The 23,027-nt window shown below is 38.5% G+C and overlaps 1 protein-coding gene across 1 annotated transcript in view; it reads left to right on the plus strand.

The window, feature by feature from the left end:
• LOC307170642 (uncharacterized protein) overlaps positions 1-23,027 on the plus strand; it is a 67,552-nt gene that overhangs the window by 39,055 nt on the left and 5,470 nt on the right. Inside the window, exon 6 of the mRNA XM_079891835.1 lies at positions 6,033-6,206. Within this exon, the coding sequence (XP_079747961.1) occupies positions 6,033-6,206 (174 nt within the window). The remainder of the gene's footprint in view (positions 1-6,032; positions 6,207-23,027) is intronic.

A 23,027-nucleotide genomic window follows, 5' to 3' on the forward strand; every position in this document is an offset into this window, starting at 1 on the left:
AATTAATGTGTATTTTAGCCATCCAGAACCACCCATAAAGTTAAGAAAGTAATGTTTAAATCAAGCCTGCCTGATGCCTTTCACAAAAGAATGATCCCAGTCTCTTTCACACAGTGAGGCATACTGTTTATTAGGTAATTCAGCACTGTTTTTATTTTAGTATCGGATCGGTGATCGGTATCGGCCGATACTGAATCCCAGATATCAGAATCGGTATCGGAGGCAAAAAATGCTGATCGGAGCATCCCTAGTCAATAGATTATGTGTCTTATACTTCATGTTATTTCAATTTGTTAAAGGTGCTGTATGTAGCTTTTCTACCAAAACGAATCCTTTTTTTATTGCCTGTGTGTGAAGGGGTTGTAATCTCACATTAAAATTATCCACTTTGCGGGTTTTGCTATTACCTCTGAAAGCAAGTATTCGTATTTTTATGTGAAGGTCCCGGGTCGGATTTACCGCCAATGACGTCACCTGCATGCGCGCTCCCGAGCCTCTCGCCTCGTCTAGCCTACTGACTTTGCACTAAACAGCGACGACACTGCAACTTATGACATGGACTTATGACTTATGCTTCTTATGACATGTTTGATAACACTAAGAAACAACCTGCACCCAGCAAAACACAGACTCCAACACAAACTCCACATATTGATAAAAAATAAAATAAAAAGTTTTTTCTGCTGAAGCTCGTAAGGCCAGACGTGAATCGGATGAACTTCAGGTAAAAAACACGGATCAACATCGGCAGGGCATTTGAATAATGGAGAAACCTTATCTACAAACCTAGAATGTACATTTCCTGAAGAAAATGTGAATTAGTGCTTGCAGTGACAGAATTCGGCACGGTTGATAGGGTTCCATACTTATCATGGTACGAGCATGGAGCATTAGTTCAACGTCAAGCTGATAAAAGTAGCCCATTATTGTAACGTTGCAGTGAGAGTTTACCTGAGTTTCCAGCATGTTGTGGGATGCTTTGTGTGTTACGTCCGGTTGCGTCTCAGTGTGGCCGGTACCCACAGTGCTCGCTCATAAATTCGAGCACGCGTAAGAGCACGCGCTTGTAAACTTATTGGTTGCAATCTGAAACATCACTGCTAGAGGCCACTAAAAACTACATACAGCACCTTTAATAGATTTATTAACTGAAACATAACAGTGAAATAAATTAAATTAAATGATCGTAAAATGAAAACATTGATCAGGACTTGCTAACCGATGTTAGTTGGCAGCATATGTGTTTTAGAATTCTTTATTAAGAATTAAATAGGCTTACAGTAGGTTGTTATGATTTGCATAATTTTCTTTAATAAATAATAAAAACATTTCAACATAAAACATTGCAATAAAAAATATTACATCATTGAGGCTTTGCATGAGCATAAGCAGGGCTGTACAGTGTGACATATCTGCTATGGAAGAAATATGATAGTATCGTGCTACAGCACACATTATATCAGCTGCAGTGCTGGTGCCTCAGTCCCAATACTGTAAAACTCTACGTACATTCACATCACATGTTAATGCAGCGGTAGAGTTACACTCACAGGACACTGCACTTATTCGCAATCACAAAAGTTGTCACAAATTATTTGCTCGTGCTTTAAAGCTTTGCCAGATAAACATTTCTACATTCATTTCATCCTTTTAATGTTAATAAAACAACAAAAGAGAAAAACACTCGCTACTCTTGACTGAATTAAGATTTTTATCTTCGCCCACTTTGGCCTAAATGTCCTAAATTTGGCCTAAATAAAGATAAGCATACATCAAACAATGAGAATATCTAAAAATGAAACCATCATTTACACAGTCCAGCATCAGACAACAACAGCACAGCATTAATGTTTCATTTCTGCTCCATACAGGCATTTGTATGCTCCCCACAATATCTAGCTTGTCCAATGGACGTTTTTCTTTAAAACATAAACCTCTTTTACAACACCACTCGCCTCTTCTGACGATGATCATTCATTCCCCTTCAGGGTCTCCTCTCTGCACTAACGTCTGCATGCTCCCACGCGAACATTTGCCTATGTTTACCTGTTGCCGAGCCCCACCTTGATGCAGTGATTGACAGGAATGGGCTACGGGGCGGGGACGTGATTGGCTTGGAATGCATTTTCAATTTGCACATTGAATTTTGCTACATTAATTGACATTTAATGAAAATGCAATCGCAAGTGTCTTACCTACGAGTGTAAAGGCAATTAAGAGAAATAACATTTAAATGATCATGTTGCTACAAATTTTGCCTGAACATGTTAAACAAATCTTATCATTTCTGTAATACATTTTAAATTTGCAACTTATAAAGCGTTAAAATATGCATTCAATTTACATATTAAACCTAGTGTATTAAATGGCAAATGTAAATTATATAATTTAATTTTAATTTTGCACCAAATGTTGCACAAATGTAATGGAAAATGTAAATGTATATACAGAAATGCATTACCATTTTACATATTTCATTGTCATTTTGCGTATTATGTTTCAAATTGAGCATTGCTACCGATATGCTTCCATACAATATAGGAGCAGAAGCTCTGGTTATGATTTTGTCAGATCTGATGGGGGGTTACGATAACATTTTTGTCAAAGACCACATCCAGATCGAATTCAGAACAATGATCAAAATACAGATGGAGTAGATCAAGTCCATCAACACCCCTAATGCTTGCACGGGCCTATAGCTCATCGTGAATCGACATTTAATTCAGTAACATTAGGCGGGCGGTTTTGATTTTTATGCTGTTTAATGTTGGTGATGGCGTTATTTCACATATGCATATGATTACATGTGAGATCCCTTGTTTCAGAATCTTCTTTGTGTTTTGTTCAGGAGATTCAGAACTCTTTCAGAAGATGCGTAATGGTGTGGAAAGAGTTAATAATGTAATCACCTTGGTGTTCTTCTAATGCAGTATGTCCTTCTTTTTTTTTCGGACCACAGAAGGAGATTTAAAATAAAATATCCCGCTCACGCTCATCCACATAATGGGAGTGAATAGCGACCAGAATCAAGCTTAAAAAAAGATGCAAAAGTATCACAGAAAGGTCCCATGTGACGTGTCTTATATTCCAAGTGTTCTAGGGTTATATGATACTGTTGGGTGAAAAACAAATAGAAATTTAATGTGTTACTTAATGAAAATCCTGATATTGGCTTCTGGTATTTTGTGCATGACTGTGCATTCATGAGACTCGATTAGCATCGCAGTTCACTCCACCTTACCCAGAAGTTGGATGTGTGCTTGGTTTCATAACGTCTCGCTCCGTCAGAGCCAGTCGTCAACAGCTGGTAACTCATAGGGTTCCAAGGGGTAATGCCAGTGGAGGGTTTCTGAAGGGAATTTTGAGCATATTCTGCCCAGGGTAAGAAGCGGCTCTAGTCCGACTGATTCTGCTGACAGTATATTCTAAGAAACCTTGTGAGTTCTTGGTTCAGGCATTCGGTATGGCCGTTCGATTGTGGGTGATATCCTGATGTGAGGTTTATATTTACATTAAGCTGGCGGAAGAAGGTTGTCCAGACCTGAGATACGAACTGGAAACCCCCGGTCTGAGACAATATCTTCAGGTAGTCGATAATAGCGAAACACGTAGTGGGAGAGATATTCTGCTGTTTCGAAAGCTGTTGGGAGCTTGGGTAGAGGTATTAATCGACGTGCTTTAGAAAAATGACCAATGACTGTTAATATAATGTTGTTACCCTGGGAGGCCAGGAATTCAGTGAAAAAAATCAATAGCAATGTGTGACCAAGGTCATCGAAGAATGGGTAGTGGCTGTAGAAGGCATGCTGTGGGTTGTCCAAAAAAAATTGCTGTGTGTAATACTGACAGTTACTAATGTATGTGATTTGTGTCTCTGAAGATAAGGTAGACCAATGATGACTGGATTGTGAGGGGAACGGTTGAGGTAAAAGCATGTTTGCTCTGTGTGTAGAACTCCAACTACACACAAGTAGGGTCCGAGACAAGTAGGGCCGTAGTTATGATGGTACTCATAGAGAACATTGTCTTTACAGTTACTTCTATACATGAAATGACCAGGAACAATGGAGGTACAGTACTCACTAGTGTTGTTACATATGACACTGAAGCTTCAAAGTGCTTATCGAGTGCACAGCGCAATTTCTCATGAAGTTCCGTGTCGGAGGGTGTATTGTTTTCAGAGAAACTTGATCAACGAAAAACAAAGCTTCACTTTTTTTCTAGTCAAGTGAATGCTTCACTTTGCATTTCAGAATGTTTGAACCCAGAACACTACTCTACGGGTTATTGGAGGTTCAAGTCCGTTTAATAACATTTTTTTTTATATAAATATAAGCCTATAGTCTATATTACATGATCATATATTCTGCCATATAAACACTATTAAAAACTATCAAATAATTAGAGCACTATTTACTTGCATTAAACAACTCTATTGGAATTATTATAATTAGTATTATGACATTTAATTTACTGCCACACTTTAATATGTCAGTTGTATTATCAGAAAACTGAATATTTAGCCTTGTCAGGCTTTTATTTGTGCTTAATGGATGAAACAATGGCGCTGCGCACTCTGGTTTATGGCTGCTATAAATTTGACCTGCCACAGTTTTCAACACTGCTGATGTTTCAAATCTTTTTCCAAAACAATCAAAGAAAAGCTTCAAAGATTCAAGAAGCTTTGTTTCTCCATCCCTAGTACTCACCCTCAGAGTATACTGTTGTGTTGGTCAAATTTGGCAGTTTGCTCTCAGATGTCCTGATTGGCTGCAATACAGACACAGATGTTCCCTGATGCAGTGTTCTTGCTCCTCTGTGGACAGATGAGTTCATCCTGCATGGGTCCAGTGTCATCCATAGGGAAGTTTGCTTAGTGAAGAGGGTTAGAGAATCTGTTTGTTTTTCGAGAGTGAATGAGATAGTCAATATGGATCGCTAAATCGATGAATTGATCAGTTGTGAGAAAAATGCTCAGAAATGTTAGCCATGGCAAAACAAGACTTTGCACTGAGCCTAGCGTGTTCAGAGCTTAAATAGTCCATGAAACGGGGAACAGGTGTTTGTGCAATCAGTCCAGGTATGCGAGTTCTGGGATTTGTAGTCAATACTCAGTTAATACTGTTAATACTCAGATGAGAGAGACCTGTGGCAGATGGGATGATTTTCGAAGGTAGTGTTTGTAACTATCTAGAAGTACAGCAATCAGTTCAGATGCAGAGATGCACAGATACAGAGATGATCAGTTCAGATGCAGAGATGATCAGTTCAGGTGCGCTCCATGTTTCCACTTAGTTATAGTTATAGTGATCTGTCATATGCATTAAAGAGTGTCAAAATGTTTAATTTGAAAGTTAAGACCTTGTTCTTATCAAAATAACAAAGCTCATAGCAATTATTTGATAGGAGTAAGTAACAGGTTATTTATTGTGTTTGCACAATTATTACCTTCATCTGGGTGTGGATGGTGATGATCCCACAGGTGCTGTACATATTAGATGTGTTCACTGCTTTTGCTGACACTTTTCATCTAAATGTTTTGCATATTGCATACCTGTCTTCAACTACTCCTGAATCATGTTTAGAGAGCCAACATGCCCCAATAGCTTATTTAATTTGTTTCTTCGGCAAGTACAAGAGATTGCATTGTTCCACCATGTTTTCAATTTGAGAGTTTCACATGTGCTGAAAGTTGATTTGCACACACCCTGCCTTACCTAGACAATCACCAAGTGAACTCAGCTACTATAGTAACAGCCTCACAGAGTATCCAGACAGAGGGCACGCCACACACAAGTCTGAAAGACAAATTTTTTATTTTTTTTAACATAGCTTCCAAATTCTTACTGTTTAATAACGTGACCATTGTAATCACTGTCAATTTTGAAATTGGGTAATCTCAACATCACTAATTGCAATCAATCAGAGGTCCTTGTAAAGATAATTGATGGTTTGAAGAGCCGTGTTGTTTATTGTAGTGTATATTCTCTAAAAATGAAGCACACTGACATGAACACTTACTGTTGTTGTAGATTATCTCAGTGTTTGGTGACAGAAGAAGGTTGTGCTGCTCTGGCTTCAGCTCTGAGTTCAAACCCTTCACACCTGAAAGAGCTGGATCTGAGCTACAATCACCCAGGAGAATCAGGACTGAAGCTGCTCTCTGATGCAATGAGGCATCCAGACTGCACACTGGACAAACTCAAGTAAGTGGACCAGTAAGAATCATCCTGGCTGGTGTGTATGTGAGAGAGACTGAGAGTTTTTAATAGTTTTTGAACACTGAAGGGGTTCCAGTGTGTTAAAAAGTGACACCAAGCAGTCCTGACAAAGCATCCAGACGAGTTGTTAGTGAGAATGTGTTGAGAAAATAATGTATAGACTCATACTATAGAAGCTGTAGAAACCTCACATAGACATAGTACTGGAACTTCCTCCTTCATTTCCCAACATACTCTTTAAGAGACCCCCATCTCACACCGTATACCCAAACAGATAACCTTCTCGAACATGTCTGTGAACCCATTTATGACACGGCGCGTATGTGAGAGAGGTTATTTTATATACATGTTTAAAACTATATTTCACAGTCAAGTTACAAATAAATAAAATACAAAAATTAAATCCCCCATAAAAGTACAGAGAACATGTTATTATAACAGCACTGCATTTCAAAAGATGTCATATTGTTCATTACTATAATGTTAAAGATCAACAACAATCCTAGACATAAACGCATGAACAGCCACAATTGTTGTTTTGGAAAGCAATTTTAAGACTTTTCTTTTTTTTTGTTTTTTTTTTTTCACCCATCCAAGCATTTGCCTTCAAACAGTATCACTTATCACATTTATTAAAAACTGTGACAAAGCATTTTTAATCATGTATGTTAAAACCAATCACACACGTTTCTGTTGAGTTTGAGTGTGATGGCCAATCAGTGGCGTTCAGATTAGTCATCGCTGAACCGAAGTGTGCGCTTTCTCTGGCTGAATTCTGACTGAAACTCGAGAATTATCCCATCATAAACAACAAAGTGTCAGGGTTCTGTCACTTCTGTCTAGTTCAATTATTGGTTTTGTGACAGAGCTCTGACACTCTCGGTTTTGTCTCGTCTTTGTCTTAGTGCACGGTTACTAGCGTGCTCGAGCCGTGCACTATGGCAAGCCAAAGTATTCATAAACGCCTAGTCAGGCGTCTGATTGCACACTGACACGTCAAAAGTGTGTGTTTCGACAGCCAAATGTGCGATTTGCCATAAAAGCACGCGTTCTTAAAGTGCACTTTGTGGTCACGGATTTTGCTTCAAAACGCGCGTCCTCGACGTGTGATCTGCTTTTTAAAACGCACGTTCTCGACGTGCGCTTTGGGGTCACCGAAAATGCACGTTTTTGACGCGTATATCGTAACAAAAATGGGCGTCAAAAACGTGTATTTTGAGTAGGACAAAACGCATGTTATGAACGCATAAACAGGAAAATCAAACAGGCAGTGCAAACGTGTGTGAAGTGTCCAAACAGGTGAAAAGAACGTGCTCGTTCCCTATAGTGTTCTCGAAATCGCACGTCGAAGGCGTCATTGAGTGAGACTCGTCATCGAGTCTGTCATGCTTTTGTCCCTGTATATGGTTTAGGACTCTTGTATTATCATTAAACACAAGCAAAACAGCATGGAATTGTCGATGGCAAATTTGACAGAGGAGAGGATTATAATTGGTGAGTTATTATAATCCAATAGTTGTCATTTAGGTAAAAAAAAGAAGAAGAAAGAGAGAAAACAGACAGTTTTTTATTTCAGCACCTCGGACAGTCCCCTAATACCTTCGTTCGAGACACATCTCGCAAATTTGCCAGTTGTAATTTCGGTAACAATTTACAATAAGGTTTCATACATTATTTAACTACATTAGTTCACATGAACTAATAATGAACTGCACTTCTACAGCATTTATTGATCGTTGTTAATTTTAATTTCAACGTTTACTAATTATTAAAATCAAAAGTTGCATTTGTTTACATTACTTAATGCACTGCGAACTATCAGGGTACTAAAAGGGTACACTTCTCAGATTAGTAAAGAAGTAAAACAAAGTTGTTAAAGTAAAGTTTAAAAAAGTTATGAAGTTTTAGATTTTTTTAACCCAAATTATAACTATTGGATTATAATAACTCACCTATTATAATCCTCTCCTCTGTCAAATTTACCATTGACAATTCCATGCTATTTTGCTTGTGTTTAATGCTAATACAAGAGTCCTAAACCACATACAGGGACAAAAGCATGACAGACTTGAGCAATGACGCCTTCGACGTGCGATTTCGAGAACACTATAGGGAATGAGCACGTTCTTTTCACCTGTTTGGACTAGGGCTGTCAACGAATATTCTAAATTCGAATATATATTCGAATAGTTTTAAAAAACAGAAATTCGAACGTGAAAATTAATATTCGAATGTGAATTTCGAATATGGAAAAACACGCCCGCGGAAGCAGAGGCGCGGCTGTCTGCTTTGCGAGTGGGCGCGCGCGCTGCCTGAGGGACAGGTCACACGAGTCGCACTGTCTAGCACAGCGTCACTGCTGAAAGTTGACCGTGCACTAAAAAGACAATGGAATAAATTGCAGTCAGTTTTTTCTCCCCCCCCCCCCTTTTTTTAATACAAGCACCAAGAATGTAAGTAGCCTTTTTCTTTTTTAATAGCACTTTATTTTTTATGAACCTCAGGGTAAAAGTTCTTTGTTGTCACATTTCTCTGAATTGTGTGCCTCATTTTATTTAACGTTAAACAGAAAAGTTCCATGTTTACCACAGCACAGCTCGCTCGGAGCGTTCAATGTCGGTTCTGTAAAACTTCAATTAATGTTAATAAATTTGTTTCAATCACTGAATGAAGCCTGCTATATTTGGGACAAGAGTCGCAACCTTAAATTGCTTGCACAAAACTCTTGATCAGCACTCAACATGTGCTTGTTGTTGTTAATTTAAACCGTTATGCGCAGAGAGAGCGTGAGCGCGAGGGCGAGCGCGCGAGCGCTAGAGAGAGTGAGCATGCTAGTGAGCGAGAGTGAGGTCTGCGGTCTTGGCCATATAGTTAATTTATTTACTTGGTTTTGTGTTGGTAATACATTGTCAAATATGTTTAAACCAGGGTTTTTCCTGGGTCAAAATTGGTCTTCGGTGGTGGCTGACCGACATGGTCATCCACACACAGCAAAGAGTCCCCTAGTACCCACATGATCCGCAAGCCCAATATTGACAATAAATGTTAAATTTAAAATAAATACAAAGAAACAGTTTGTGATTTTTTTCTTATCCTATTTATTCATGAAAAATGATCACTGTCAGGCTAGTAAAAGAAAGCGATTACAACTTATTTTATATCTATACCTTGATGTTTGTTTCTTTTGTTCCTCGTTGTTAATATTTGGTTGTTCATTCTTTTTATTTTATTTTTTGGGGGGGCCATCATAGGGGTGGGCGATATGCCAAAAATATCATATCACAATTTTTTTTTCAGGAAAATCACGATTCACGATTTTATCACGATTCTTTTTATATTTTGTTTTTACTATTTTGTGACTGAGCAGCATTACAGCCAAACTAATGTCCATATTTTAAAAAACAAAGCCTTAGGTAACAACAAAAAAACAAAATGGCAGACAGGGGCAAAGATAAAAATATTTGTCAATATTTTCTTTGTTATTAAATATTAAGATCAAAGATACACATTACACATACACAACTTAATATACAAATTAAATAAACAGTGCTTTATGTTTTCAGCTACAGTAGGTGTATTTAACAGTAGCATTGAAGAAAGTAATTAAATGAACAAATATGAAAATAAAACAAAACATAGACTTCACTGTATAAATTATGCATTGATACTTATTAAAGCTACTTAAAGTTATCAGTCAATAGTTTTGTTGTTTTATTAACATTAAAGGAATAGTTCTCCTAAAAATTCAAATTGTCATAATTTACTCTCTCAAGTTGTTTTAAACTCGAATAAGTTTGTTTCTTCAATTCTCCACATTCTTCAAAATATTAATATTAGAAAAATATTAGAAAATATTAGAAGGAAATTAATACAGGTTTGGGACAAGACAACATTAGAGTGCGTAAATGATGAGATAAGTTTTATTTTTGGGTGAACTATCCCTTTAAGGACAAGCGGCAGCTTGTTTACTGATGCTACTGTCTCTTTAAAAGAGCTGCGCGCGACGCGTCTAATGCATTTGACAAACAGATTTACTCAATTTTCTCAAGTTTGCTTTCACTTTAGACATAACTGACTTTATGTAAACCTTGTGTGTATTTAACAGTATAAGCACACAATAAGACTCGAAAGATAACTTAGTCCAGTATCCAGGCGCTGGTAGACAGGCGTTTAGTGCATGTGAGCTTCACATGCACGCGCTGAGAAACGCACGCGTTGAGAACAGCGCATCAGCACGCGAATTAAATGTTTAACCGACAGGGCATTAAAGCACATGCAAATTATGAACCTTTGTGAACTGCAGTGTCCTGTCCCTCGGCTCAAAGGAGTCATTAGGTCGCGAATCGGACTTTAGCGGACGTGTTGTGTGGGAAATTGGGAATCCTGGCTGTTAGGACATCACGAAAGATTTGTCAACACACACAAAAACACTTAAAACTTTTTTTTTTTTGCGTTTATTTAAAGTTATGTCAGCTGCATGTGCGGAATGCTTGTCACAAGTTGTAAGAGAAGATAAGGCAAAAAAATTGACTGCATTTCACACCCAGCGCTAATTCAGCAAAAATATTCTCCGAATGCACCGCGTGAAACATGGATTCGGTCTTCCGACCTTTAGGATCAGTTGATTTTGATGCGAGGGAGAGAGCAAAGACAGAACTGAAGACGGAGAGTGCCCGCGCGGGGGTGGGGCGCTGTGATCGTTCTCTCCGTCACTCCATCAGTAGCCTGCTTCACTCACAAAACCCAATTACAGATCAAATAAGGCTTTGGCGGGACAAAAAATCGTTTTGGCGGCCGCCAAAAAATTTTCAATGTAGGAAAAACCCTGGTTTAAACTTAAATGAACTACCTATACAAGTAGTTATGTCTCTTTGTATTAATTTGTCCTGTTATTGACGTAATGCGCGTCATTGACAAAATGCGCAACCAGATGTTCGAATAGTTCGAATATTCGTGTGTTTTTTAGAGGGAATATTCGAACGTCATTTTTGAGCAATTTTGACAGCCCTAGTTTGGACACTTCACACACGTTTGCACTGCCTGTTTGATTTACCTGTTTATGCGTTCATAACAAAAATGGCCGTCAAAAACGTGTGTTTTGAGTAGGACAAAATCGCACGTTTTTGATGCCCATTTTTGTTACGATATACGCGTGTCAAAAACGTGCGTTTTCAGTGACCCCAAAGCGCACGTCGAGAGCGTGCGTTTTAAATAGCAGATCACACGTCAAGAACGCGCGCTTCTATGGCAAATCGCACATCAGGGATGCGCATTTGGCTGTCGAAACGCACGCTGTTGACGTCTGTGTGCAATCAGACGCCTGACCAGGCGTTTAGGAATACTTTGGCTTGCCATAGATATATGCGCCTGTCACTCAACCCGTCATGGATATATGCGCCTGCCTCGGGATCTTACACAATATATAAGGTGTTTTTTAAACAAACTGCAGCGCGGATCCCCTGTAGCCAGCGGGAGTCAGAACGGTACGCACAATAGGTCAATATTCACCCAATATTCAACATTAACTAAACGCTTTTCACCTGCCTTACAGCTACTACCAGGCACTCCGACTGATGCATATGATCAAATAGACTGTTACGACTTCTCATAAAAATTATCAGCTCTAAGAGAAGAGATCTACGTGACATAAGCAAGAACGAGTAAATGGCGAAATCGCTCAAATCTATTCACTCACTCACAACAGACGTCACAATAATAACGAACATACCAACCAGGAATCGAATTAAACGCAACAGACAACAACTGATAAATAAAAGAGACACTTGTTTGCTGGCTAGACCACAAGATCTGTCGTCGCTGTTCTTTTTTTTTTCTTTTATAAATATAGGATTTGTATTAAATATATATTCATTGAGTAGAATCGAAATCGAATTTAGAATCGAAATCGAATCGAATTGAGAGCTTGCGAATCGAAATCGTCTGGATCGATCGACGCCTGTTTTCGGTTGAAGTCCAAAGTAGTCGATTGCCGAGTTCATGCGCATAGGTTTAGTTACCTATGATCACGCGCGTGAACTCGGCAATCGACTACTTTGAACTTCAACCGAAAACAGGATGTAAACAGAGGTATTTGCGCTGGCTTAAATAACATCATTTTTATACATTTCTTTCACATCTACTGCAGTCAGATTCACTCGTGTTCACTCAGAAGGAATCACTCACATGATCTGTGCACTTGTAATGACACATCAAGGATGTTAAGAGGCTAAAAGCAGGTTTAGTACTTGCCCCATTGAAGTCAACAGGGTGCAAATTTTAAAAATAGAATAACTCGGTGTAGGCAACACCGATTTTTGTCGTTGTTCTCTGTATTGACAGCACTCCAAATGTACAAAAAAATGAGCTCAATGTTAAAATTGACTGGAGTTCTCCTTTAATGTCCTATAGCTCCCATCTTTCGCATTAGATGTTTGTATGAAAAACTGGCAAAATAACAACTAAGTGCAAAATATTGCCTTGTCCTCTCTTTTATTTTAATATTTTAGATTAATCATTAAAATGCTGTCAATTTCACGCTCTTAATTCAGTATATGAGTCCATTTGTTTTGGATTTGCCGTACCGGTGTTGATTTTTTAACGGCCACTGGTAGAGTCACCGATTGGTAAAACCCCAATGCACTAATTTCTATTTATTTTAATTATTAAAATAAAATTTTGTTCTTTGCCTGAACAAGTTTTTTTGTTTGTTTTGCAGTTCTCACTAATGCAAATTCAAAGACCTCATCCTTAAATGTTGATATTCTGCAATAATCTGTAAATAAAATGAAATAAAATAGCCTATAAAACAAACAAATCTATGTAGTGAAGACTCTTCGTCTGCTTTTCGCTTCAGCGTGTCAATCAGAGTATCAGGCAGTAAAACAGTGGGAGATCTTGAGGCTGGCGCGACACTTAGGAGCCAACAAGCGCGCTCAATTATGAACAAAAAGAGCATTGTCAAGGATTGCATTGTCTGTGTGCTCTAGTGTATCAATCGGAGTGTCTGGTAGATGTAAACAGTGAAAGATCTTGTGGCTGGTGCGACACTTAGTAAGAGCCACGAGATGCGCTCAATTGACCTCTCGCCGGCCCCTCCCCCAAAACGGCCATTGTCCAATCACACATCATAGCAACCGTTACTATGTGAGCAGGTCCGACAAACATTCTCCAACCAAGATGGTGAAGCGGTGCGCCCACTGCGTTGTAAATATGTGGAATAAGGGCTGCCTCCGACAAAAAAAACATTTTCTAGTCGACTATAGTTATTCATTTAAGTCATTAGTGGACAAATCGCCCCTTTATATTAATTGAATTACTTAAATAGGCTATATAGCCTACAGGATAATGAGCGTTTACGTAATATAGCCGCACTCAAGCGCACGACCGCACGCATAAAGCTTGCCACAAAGAACCGGTAAAAGTAATTTGGGGTCAGTAAGATTTTTTAAGAAAAGTAATAGGCAAAGATGCATTCAAATGATCAAAAGTGACAGTATAGACATTTATAACGTTAGAAAAGCTTTCTATTTCAGAAAACTCTGAACCTTTCTATTCATCAAAGAATCCTGAAAAAAAAAGTAAAAAAAAAACAGTTTTCTACATTGATAACAATCAGAAATATTTATTGAGCAGTAAATCAGCGTATTATTCCCTCAGGTAGGCTAGGTTGCACGTTTTCTTGCGTGGGTGGATGTTGGAATCAGTAATCACGTTGTTCGCATTCGCCTAAACTGATTTCAAAATGCTGACATTGAAAGTCCCGCTCGGAGCGGTAAATCAAACAATGATTTGTCCCTAAATAATTATATATTATATCATAATATATTATATATTATTATTATTGATAGGATGATAACAGGTGTCGTGATCAGCACTGCTGCTGTATCCGTCAGTGGTTACATCAGCTTTGCAGTAAAAAAAAAAAACAGCACAAGGGTGATATAAATTATGCATTATTAATTATGACAAATAAATTATGCCCAAAATACGGGACATTTGGCAACCCTAACGTTAGTTTTTCCCTTCCCCAAGAACAAAGCACATAACGTTAGCAGGGCTATTTTTTTGCGATTGTCATGGGGTTTCTCAGATTTCGCTTGAGACCGGTAAGCATTAGCCTCGATAGTAGTCGTGTCTCCTTCATTGCGTATTTTTATATTTTGAATATATCCCTCCACTGCATACTGTAACCCCTATTGCATCGAACTGGAGGATATCGCGGAGGTATTGCTCCAAGGTCACCGACACGCACGGGTATACCTCTTCCCGTAATGGCAATGTGTCGCGCTGGTCGTGTTTGACCATTTGTTTGTCGGACGTAGCAACAGTAACTAAGGGGGGCGGGGCTCGGCGAAAGGCTAATTACGGGCAAAAAGAGTGAATCAAATATAAGACAAGATGAGAAATAGGTAAATAAGAGCTGGAATGCACTGTCTGTTTGCTCTCGTGTATCAATCGGAGTGTCTAGTAGATGAAAACAGTGAGAGATCTTGTGGCTCTTAGGTGCCAAGACTGGTTACATCTGTGACAGGCGCGGTGACAGGCACATATATCCGTGACTGGTCGAGTGGCAGGCGCGTATAACTGTGACTGGTCGAGTGGCAGGCGCGTATAACTGTGACTGGTCGAGTGGCAGGTGCATATATACGGTGACGGGTCGAGTGGCAGGTGCATATATACGGTGACGGGTCGAGTGGCAGGTGCATATATAAGTGACTGGTCGAGTGGCAGGTGCATATACGTGATGGGTTGACTGACAGTTGAAAGTAGATGAAAATACTAGTGAGAGATCTTGTGGCTGGCGCGACTCTTAGGTGCCGAGACTGGATATATCTGTTACTGGTCGAGTGGCAGGCGCGGTGACAGGCGCATATAACGGTGACAGAATGAGTGGCAGGCGCGTATAACTGTGACTGGTCGAGTGGCAGGTGCATATATACGGTGACGGGTCGAGTGGCAGGTGCATATATACGTGACTGGTCGAGTGGCAGGTGCATATATACGTGATGGGTTGACTGACAGTTGAAAGTAGATGAAAATACTAGTGAGAGATCTTGTGGCTGGCGCGACTCTTAGGTGCCGAGACTGGATATATCTGTTACTGGTCGAGTGGCAGGCGCGGTGACAGGCGCATATAACGGTGACAGAATGAGTGGCAGGCGCGTATAACGGTGACGGGTCGAGTGGCATGTGCATATATACGGTGACTGGTCGAGTGGCAGGCGCATATAACGGTGACGGGTTGACTGACAGGTCGAGCGGTACCGATACCATTAAAATTTTATGGTTCTCGGTACCAATTTCGGTACCACAGCAAAATCTGTTGGAACTATTTTTCTATTTTAACTATTTGAAAAAAAAAAAAAAAATTCAATTCAATTACTTTATGACGTCAATTACTTTAATCATAAGTAAATAATACATAAGCATTAAAGGCTACATGCTGTTTAAACGTAAATATTGCTTACAAAAGAAAATCCCATGGAGGCGTAGCTAAATCCACTGTACAGTAGCCCAATATAATTATTTCTGTCAATTTCTTCAAGTTAAACCAAACTTTTATTTTGACGGGTTGCCGCTATGAGTGTGTGTGTCTGTGTGTGTGTCTGTGTGTGTGTGTGTGTGTGTGTGTGTGTGTGTGTGTGTGTGTGAGATATATGACGATAGTTTTTTCTCAAATTAAATGGTAAATTGCTCATGAAGGAGAGAGAGAGTGGCTCTGGAGATGAATTTCATCATGTCATCATATCATGATACAGCAGAGACTGAAAACAGCGCGAGCGTCACTCGTGCTTCTCTGTGTGTGTGTGTGTGTGTGTGTGTGTGTGTGTGTGTGTGTGTGTGTGTGTGTGTGTGTGAGAGGTAAATGAAACCACGCGTCTGTGCCATTCATTCACACAGAGACAAGCAGAACATGCAGGGTTAATATATAAATAGTCTTTTTGTAGTTTAATATACACAGACACTATATATATCGTGGTATATATCGGCTACAGACAGTGCTCCAAGTAAAAAAGTTAGTCTGGAGCCGCGCTTAGATAAAAACACAGAAGAGACTTAAAGCAGCTCCTATTAGTGGGTACCGAATATTCCCGGTACTACAGAATTGCTGGTATCGACACATTTTCAGCACCGACTTGGTACCGAAGTGCCGGTACTTTGACAACTCTAGCGATGACACTGTAGAAGTTCTGAATGGCCGTAACTTAAACATTTTGTAGCCAAATTGTCTGGTGAGTGAAAAAGTTCATTTTCAAACCCTGGAGACAAGACATTATGAAACTGTTCCCAGTGTTCAAACCGCTGCACCACATGGCAGTCAGATAAGACACTGTGCAAATATGAAAGATTTGTCTAGTTTTTACCATTACACATTTTTGAGTTGTAATCTTCTGGGCAAGACTAAATACAATGACTGACAATACAATTACAAAACAGGCTTTAAAAGTTGTATTTAGAAATGAACAAATGGAACAACACATAGTTTTGTTACAGCATTAAAAAAAAAGAAATAACTAGGCAATAGTTTTAAAGCAGGACCATTAAGAGGGGAAATCTGCAGAGGAGATGAGAGGAGATCGGCATTTTAGAGCCGGAGTGTGAAGATGAATAGTTCCAGGTTCATACACAGAAGAGTGAGGGAAAAAAACTAAGTACGAGACATTGTGATTCACACAAGGAAAAGCACAAAGAAAACACCAGAGGTTGTTTGATCACACAACAGAGACTTAAAACAGACCTTCCTCTTCTTAAAGACCTATGAGCAACAGGGCTGAAATCTCTTAAAGCCCACAGAGATTCAGACTTGAATGAAGGCCTGGTACTAGAGCACTAATGCAGTGTGGAATGAACACACACACACACACACACACACACACACACTCTTCACTTCATTCTTCACTCATGTTCCTATCCGCATATTGCTGTTTTTTTGTTTGTTTTTTACTAAAAATTAGTTTCTTATTCTAAAGTTAATCATTTTATACATTTTGATTATTGAAATAATATGTAATTGCAATCAAGTATTTTCTTTTAGTGGCAAATGTATGTGGCATTATTGCAATAAGAAGACACTTCAAAAGACCTCAAACAAAAAAAACAAAAAAAAAACAAAGCTTTGACAAAAATACTGATTTAATGTATTTTAAAATGATTAAATATATATTCATAACAAAAGCTGTTAGAAGAGCAGTAAGTCACATCCAGAAAAATGAGTGGATTTCTATGGGGCAATTACACTTTCTGGCTAAAACTATATTATCTGCAAAACAAATTCTGACCAGATGGCAGAATTATGCATCTAACAAATAGATCAATATCCGGAAACAACTCATATTGAATTTTGATCATTATTAATGAATGTGTTTTTTCTTTCTAAAAAATGTAATATTTCATATGCATGCTAATGGTGTAGCTGAGGAGTTTTGCAGTAAATAGGACGGCTACAAAATTACTTCAGTTCTCCCAAAACACAGCATTAATGTATAGATGAGAAGTAAACAAAACAATTATATATTTGTATTATAAAAAATGTTTTTGTTTTTTTAAAGTTCTTAAACAAGAGCAGTACGACAACTGTTTCTCCACAGCAATGTGCATTCTGGTCCAACCAAGTCTAGCAAGGAAACACTGGCAACATGCGAGAGATCTCTTGAGATTCTTTGTGCTACAGTGCAGAGAACTGTGGAGAAGCTTTCCGTGTGTGTGTGTGTGTGTGTGTGTGTGTGTGTGTGTGTGTGTGTGTGTGTGTGTGTGTGTGTGTGTGTGTGTGTGTGTGTGTGTGTGTGTGTGTGTGTGTGTGTGTGTGTGTGTGTGTGTGTGTGTGTGTGTGTGTGTGTGTGTGTGTGTGTATTTAACATTGTGCTTGTAGTATAGTGTTGCATCATCATTTCTGTGATTTTCATGACAAGTTGTCGGTTTTATGGTCTAGTGGGACATTATGGATCGAAACATCCGGAGTGTGACTTTAACAACATACAGCCAGATATTGCATTTATTTATTCATTCAAACCTTGTTTGGGGCTGTCCAATAGCACATAACTGTGACAAGCCGTTTTACATTTCCTTGATTGGAATAATAGCAGGGTAAACTTAGTGGCATGGGAGGCCAGAGCAAATTAATTTACCATTTTATCTAATAGAGAAAGAACAAATCCACTATTGAATTCCCACGATTCTTTCAATATAAAATAAAAATAGAGAAATGGATTAAGGCAGCCAGAATAGAGAAACATCAAATTTACTGTCACTCCCTCGGCAGCGCTGTTAGAAACACCAGTTACTGTTACTGTATTTATTTATTTATTTAGTCATTTTATGTCAGGGCAGAATAACACAAGGTATATTAAATGTATACATTACATTTTTTCAAAAAATAAGAAAATATATAAAGTGTATAAAGTTCTATAGTTTTTAAATTCTCACTGAAAGAGGAGGCAGAGTGTGTGTAAGAGAGTGAGGGGAGTGAATTTCGAGGGGGGGCGGCGTTCCAGTTGAAAGAAAAAAAAATGGGTGTAAATTGTGTTTGGGTGGTTAATAATAATAATTATTATTATAATTATTTTTATTTATATAGCGTCTTTCCAACACCCAAGGTCGCTTTACAAAGATATGTAGTAAATGCAGTGGTTCTCAAACTGGGGTACGTGAGGTGACAGAAGGGGGTGCGGGAACAACATGCTGAATTTTGCCGTTCCTTTAATACTACCTCGCCTTAAAATGAGATTTAAACTGAGCATGCTTTTCTATCAGGTAAAATGCTGTAAATACATGACATCCGATCCGATCAAATTACCTCATCTTTTGCGGCCAAAACTTTCTGTGTTTAAGCAGCGTGTCGGCTATAATGTGACAGGTCTCGTGCAGATTGAGCTATACTGCCGTTCTCGACAATGTACATTACCTTTGTAAAAGTAGGTATTTAACACTTACTAGCATGAAGAACAAATATAGACACAGGCTGTGCATGGAGATCGATATAAGATTCAAACTCTCTTCGATACAAAGACATTCCCTGTGTGAGTTCCTGTGTTTAATGTTGATCACATTATATGAAGATCCACACGATTGCGAATGTGACATTGATTTTATACAACAGTTCAACAAACGAAATATTAATATTAAGTGATGTTCATTTTCAACACAGTTGTCAGTATTTTTTACAACAAAATAATAGCTCCAACGAAAGCCACAGCAGAACTGCAGCACACAGCAGTGTGTGTGAACGAGTCATTAGAGTCAATGATTCAATGTTAATTCATAAATACAGCCACTGGCTTCATTACTGAATGAATGACTCGATGACTCTCCACCTACTGTCGGTTTTAATTTATTATTTAAAAGCATCACTTCGGTTTTACCATCATTGCATATTTCTTTATTGAACATTCATTATGAACATTTATTATTTAAAGCATTATTTATTTTATAAAGGTATTTGTAAAGGTAGAAATGCACTGGAAAAATCGATTTAAGGGGGCATATATTGTCCCTTACTGAGAAAGGTGTGAGTGAAGAGTGGGGGTGCGCAGAAGGATATTAAAATCCTCATGGGGTTCAACTCTAAAAAGTTTGAGAACCACTGGGACTGGGTTAAAGAACAGAACAAAATAAACATCAACATCAAAGCACAATACACACACCAAGGGCAGAAAGTAGGCCTAATATACAGAGGTCACTAACAAAGTTAGGTTAAAGACACAAACAAAGAGGGATTCAAACTAATAGCATATCAATAACAATGTAGAGTTTACAGACTGTGAGCTGAAGAGTAATATTCAGATAAAAATGTGTTTTTGAAGGAGAGAAGGGTGGATGTTTGACGGATGTCTTGAGGAAGAGCATTTCCACAACCTCAGAGCCACTACGCTAAAAGACTCAGACTGTTGAAACCGACTGAATATGACACAGCCCCGCCGAAGATATTTTTCACCAGCCGCCACTGATATATAGGGGGAGAGTGGGGTGATTTGTGCCAGGGGGGGAAGTAGTTCCACCCCTTGTTTCTGGAAAACCATAGAAGAAATTGGCCATGTGACCACATAATTTTGAAAAGCAATCACTTTTATTCGTCCTCCAAAGAAGAGAGACACATGGCATGAGAGTGAAGCACATTTTAGTGCAAAAAACTGTTTTTTCCCTTTCAAAGTAAAATTTCTATGATTAAGGTTTTTTGATTGTAGTGTCTGAACAATTATAGACAAGTTTGAAAACATTTCACACATGTTTTAGTGCTTTAGTAGGCTACACAATGAGTCTATACAGTTAGCATGATGTTAGATCTTAACTGCTGGATCATGCTAGTTTTTCAAACTTGTGGGTCTGGGGTGATTTGTGCCAAAGGGCCTGGGTTAAGTTGTGCCAGATCCAGACCACCTAGACCTACATACTCACAGGGGATAATCTTGAGAAGTGAGGAGATGGGCATGCCTCATCATTGTTTGACTTAGGCCTGCCTGCTATTTGTTTAATTTAGCTAACACTGATTTCAGTTTTGAGACTGCACTATGTTATTAAAGAGACGTTTTATTCCGTGTTTAAGTGGCCTATGTCACAATAGTATGTTTAGAAATTAGCCTAGTCACTTTATTCTTATGTTACATAATTGACAGACAGCGCTATGTCAACAGGCATCTATTGCCAAAGCCTTTTTGCCTGAAATGAGTCACAAATATCACATATCGTGTTGCTATGGTTGCTAGGGCGTAGCTTGATAGCTTCACAATGATCCTGATTGGTCGTCTGAGTAAAATGAGCCCGCCCCCTTGTCTCTATGACACTGTGATCCAGAGTTATGTTCAATACAAAATCCCAATGCAATTGACCATAGTAGGAAAAACGCATGCTATGGTATTCCAGGGTGACAATATCTAAATAAACCTTAAATGAGTAATTGTGTATTGAATTTACCTTGCTTCCATATAGCATTACAGTTCATAACATTAAAATGTTCTGTTTAACTTCAGAAATCACTGGCACAATTTACCCCCAATGTATTCCCCCAAAGGCACAACTTCCCCCGCACCAGGGGCAAGTTGTGCCATGAGACCACTTTGTTCCCAAGAGCTATATTTCTGAAACAAATTATTGTTCTCAGGGATGCACCACATCCTGAAATATATGTACATCCTTAAGTTGAAGGCATTACTGTCATGGCCTCACTTTAAAGTCACTGAGTAAAAACTGGCACAACTCACCCCACTCTCCCTATATTGTGTGTGAGGACATTGTAACGATTACTATATTTTATCTACAATATAATAGCTGCATAAACATAGCACATTATATGATAATAAAAACGTAGTGGGATATTGATATTTATCAGTGGCATTCTGTAAAATTGGCTGCGCTATGTCGTCTTTTGTTATTGGCCAATGCTTGCAGACTGCAGCCAATGGAAATGCTCCTCTATCAGTGCGCGTCTTTCTCACTGCTCACAGAACTTCAGACCGCTTGAGGTACATGAATAATCTTGGATGATGAACTGTAATATTGTTCGAAAATCTGAATAGAAACCGTTACTTTAACAGATGTCATAACAGAAACTTTCGTATGGGTAAGCTGGATCAACGTATCTGAAATGATCCGGTCTAAAATAATAAAAAAATGGCCATCTTAAAATTAACCGTTTTTTTTTTTTTTTTTTTGTTCAAAAAGAGCTTTTCGGATTTTGAAATCGAATTTCCGTTACACGTATCGAGTGAAAAAACAACTAACAGTAACAGATCCAGAAACGAATCCAGAAATACATGCGTGAGATGCACAAAACACACACAAATGGCGACACATGCTGGTCAAAACTGTAAATGTAATACAGGCCAATCATGTAATGATGATACCTTTTACAAACCAACTGCACATGTGTTTAACAGTTACAAAGTGAAATCTATTAAACACAATCTACTGGTAATGTAATACTGTACGCAGGGCCGGTTCTAGACATTATAGCTCAAACTAACGCGATTGCTCTAAAGGTGTTTAAACAGTCGGATATGTCATGCTATAGCTAACACATTTGTGAATATTTTGAATAGAAAAGGGAAAAAAGCAGATCATCAGTCATTCAGCGCTATTGTGGTTGCGAGTGTCACGTGACTAGCAATGACGCGTCACCATGGAAACAATAAAAACTCATGTTGGAGGCCCCCCACCCCAATAAAAAACACTTGAAGAAAATATGATTCCTAACCTTTTTATTTATACAACATTTAATTTTAAATTTAGTATATTTTTACTTACACAGCACATAAGTTTGGACACATTACTATTTTTAATGTTTTTGAAAGAAGTCTCTTATGCTCATCAAGCCTGGATTTATTTGATCAAAATACAGAAAAATAATATAGTGAAATATTATTAAAATTTAAAATAATGGTTTTCTATACTTTAAAATATATTTCTGTGATGCAAAGCTGAATTTAGTGTCACGTGATCCTTCAGAAAACTTTATAATAATCTGATTTATTATCAAATGTTAGAAATGGTGCTTAATATTTATTTTATAACCTGTGAGTTGTTTTGAGAAAGTAAAAATGCAGAATGTTTCCTGTGATGGGTAGGTTTAGGGGTAGGGTTAGTGTGTGTGTGTGTGTGATGGGTCGGTTTAGGGGTAGGGTTAGTGTGTGTGTGTGTGTGTGATGGGTCGGTTTAGGGGTAGGGTTAGTGTGTGTGTGTGTGTGTGTGATGGGTCGGTTTAGGGGTAGGGTTAGTGTGTGTGTGTGTGTGATGGGTAGGTTTAGGGGTAGGGTTAGTGTGTGTGTGTGTGTGATGGGTCGGTTTAGGGGTAGGGTTAGTGTGTGTGTGTGTGTG

The sequence above is a fragment of the Squalius cephalus genome (assembly GCF_949319135.1).
Source record: "Squalius cephalus genome assembly, chromosome: 1".
NCBI lineage: Eukaryota > Metazoa > Chordata > Actinopteri > Cypriniformes > Leuciscidae > Squalius > Squalius cephalus.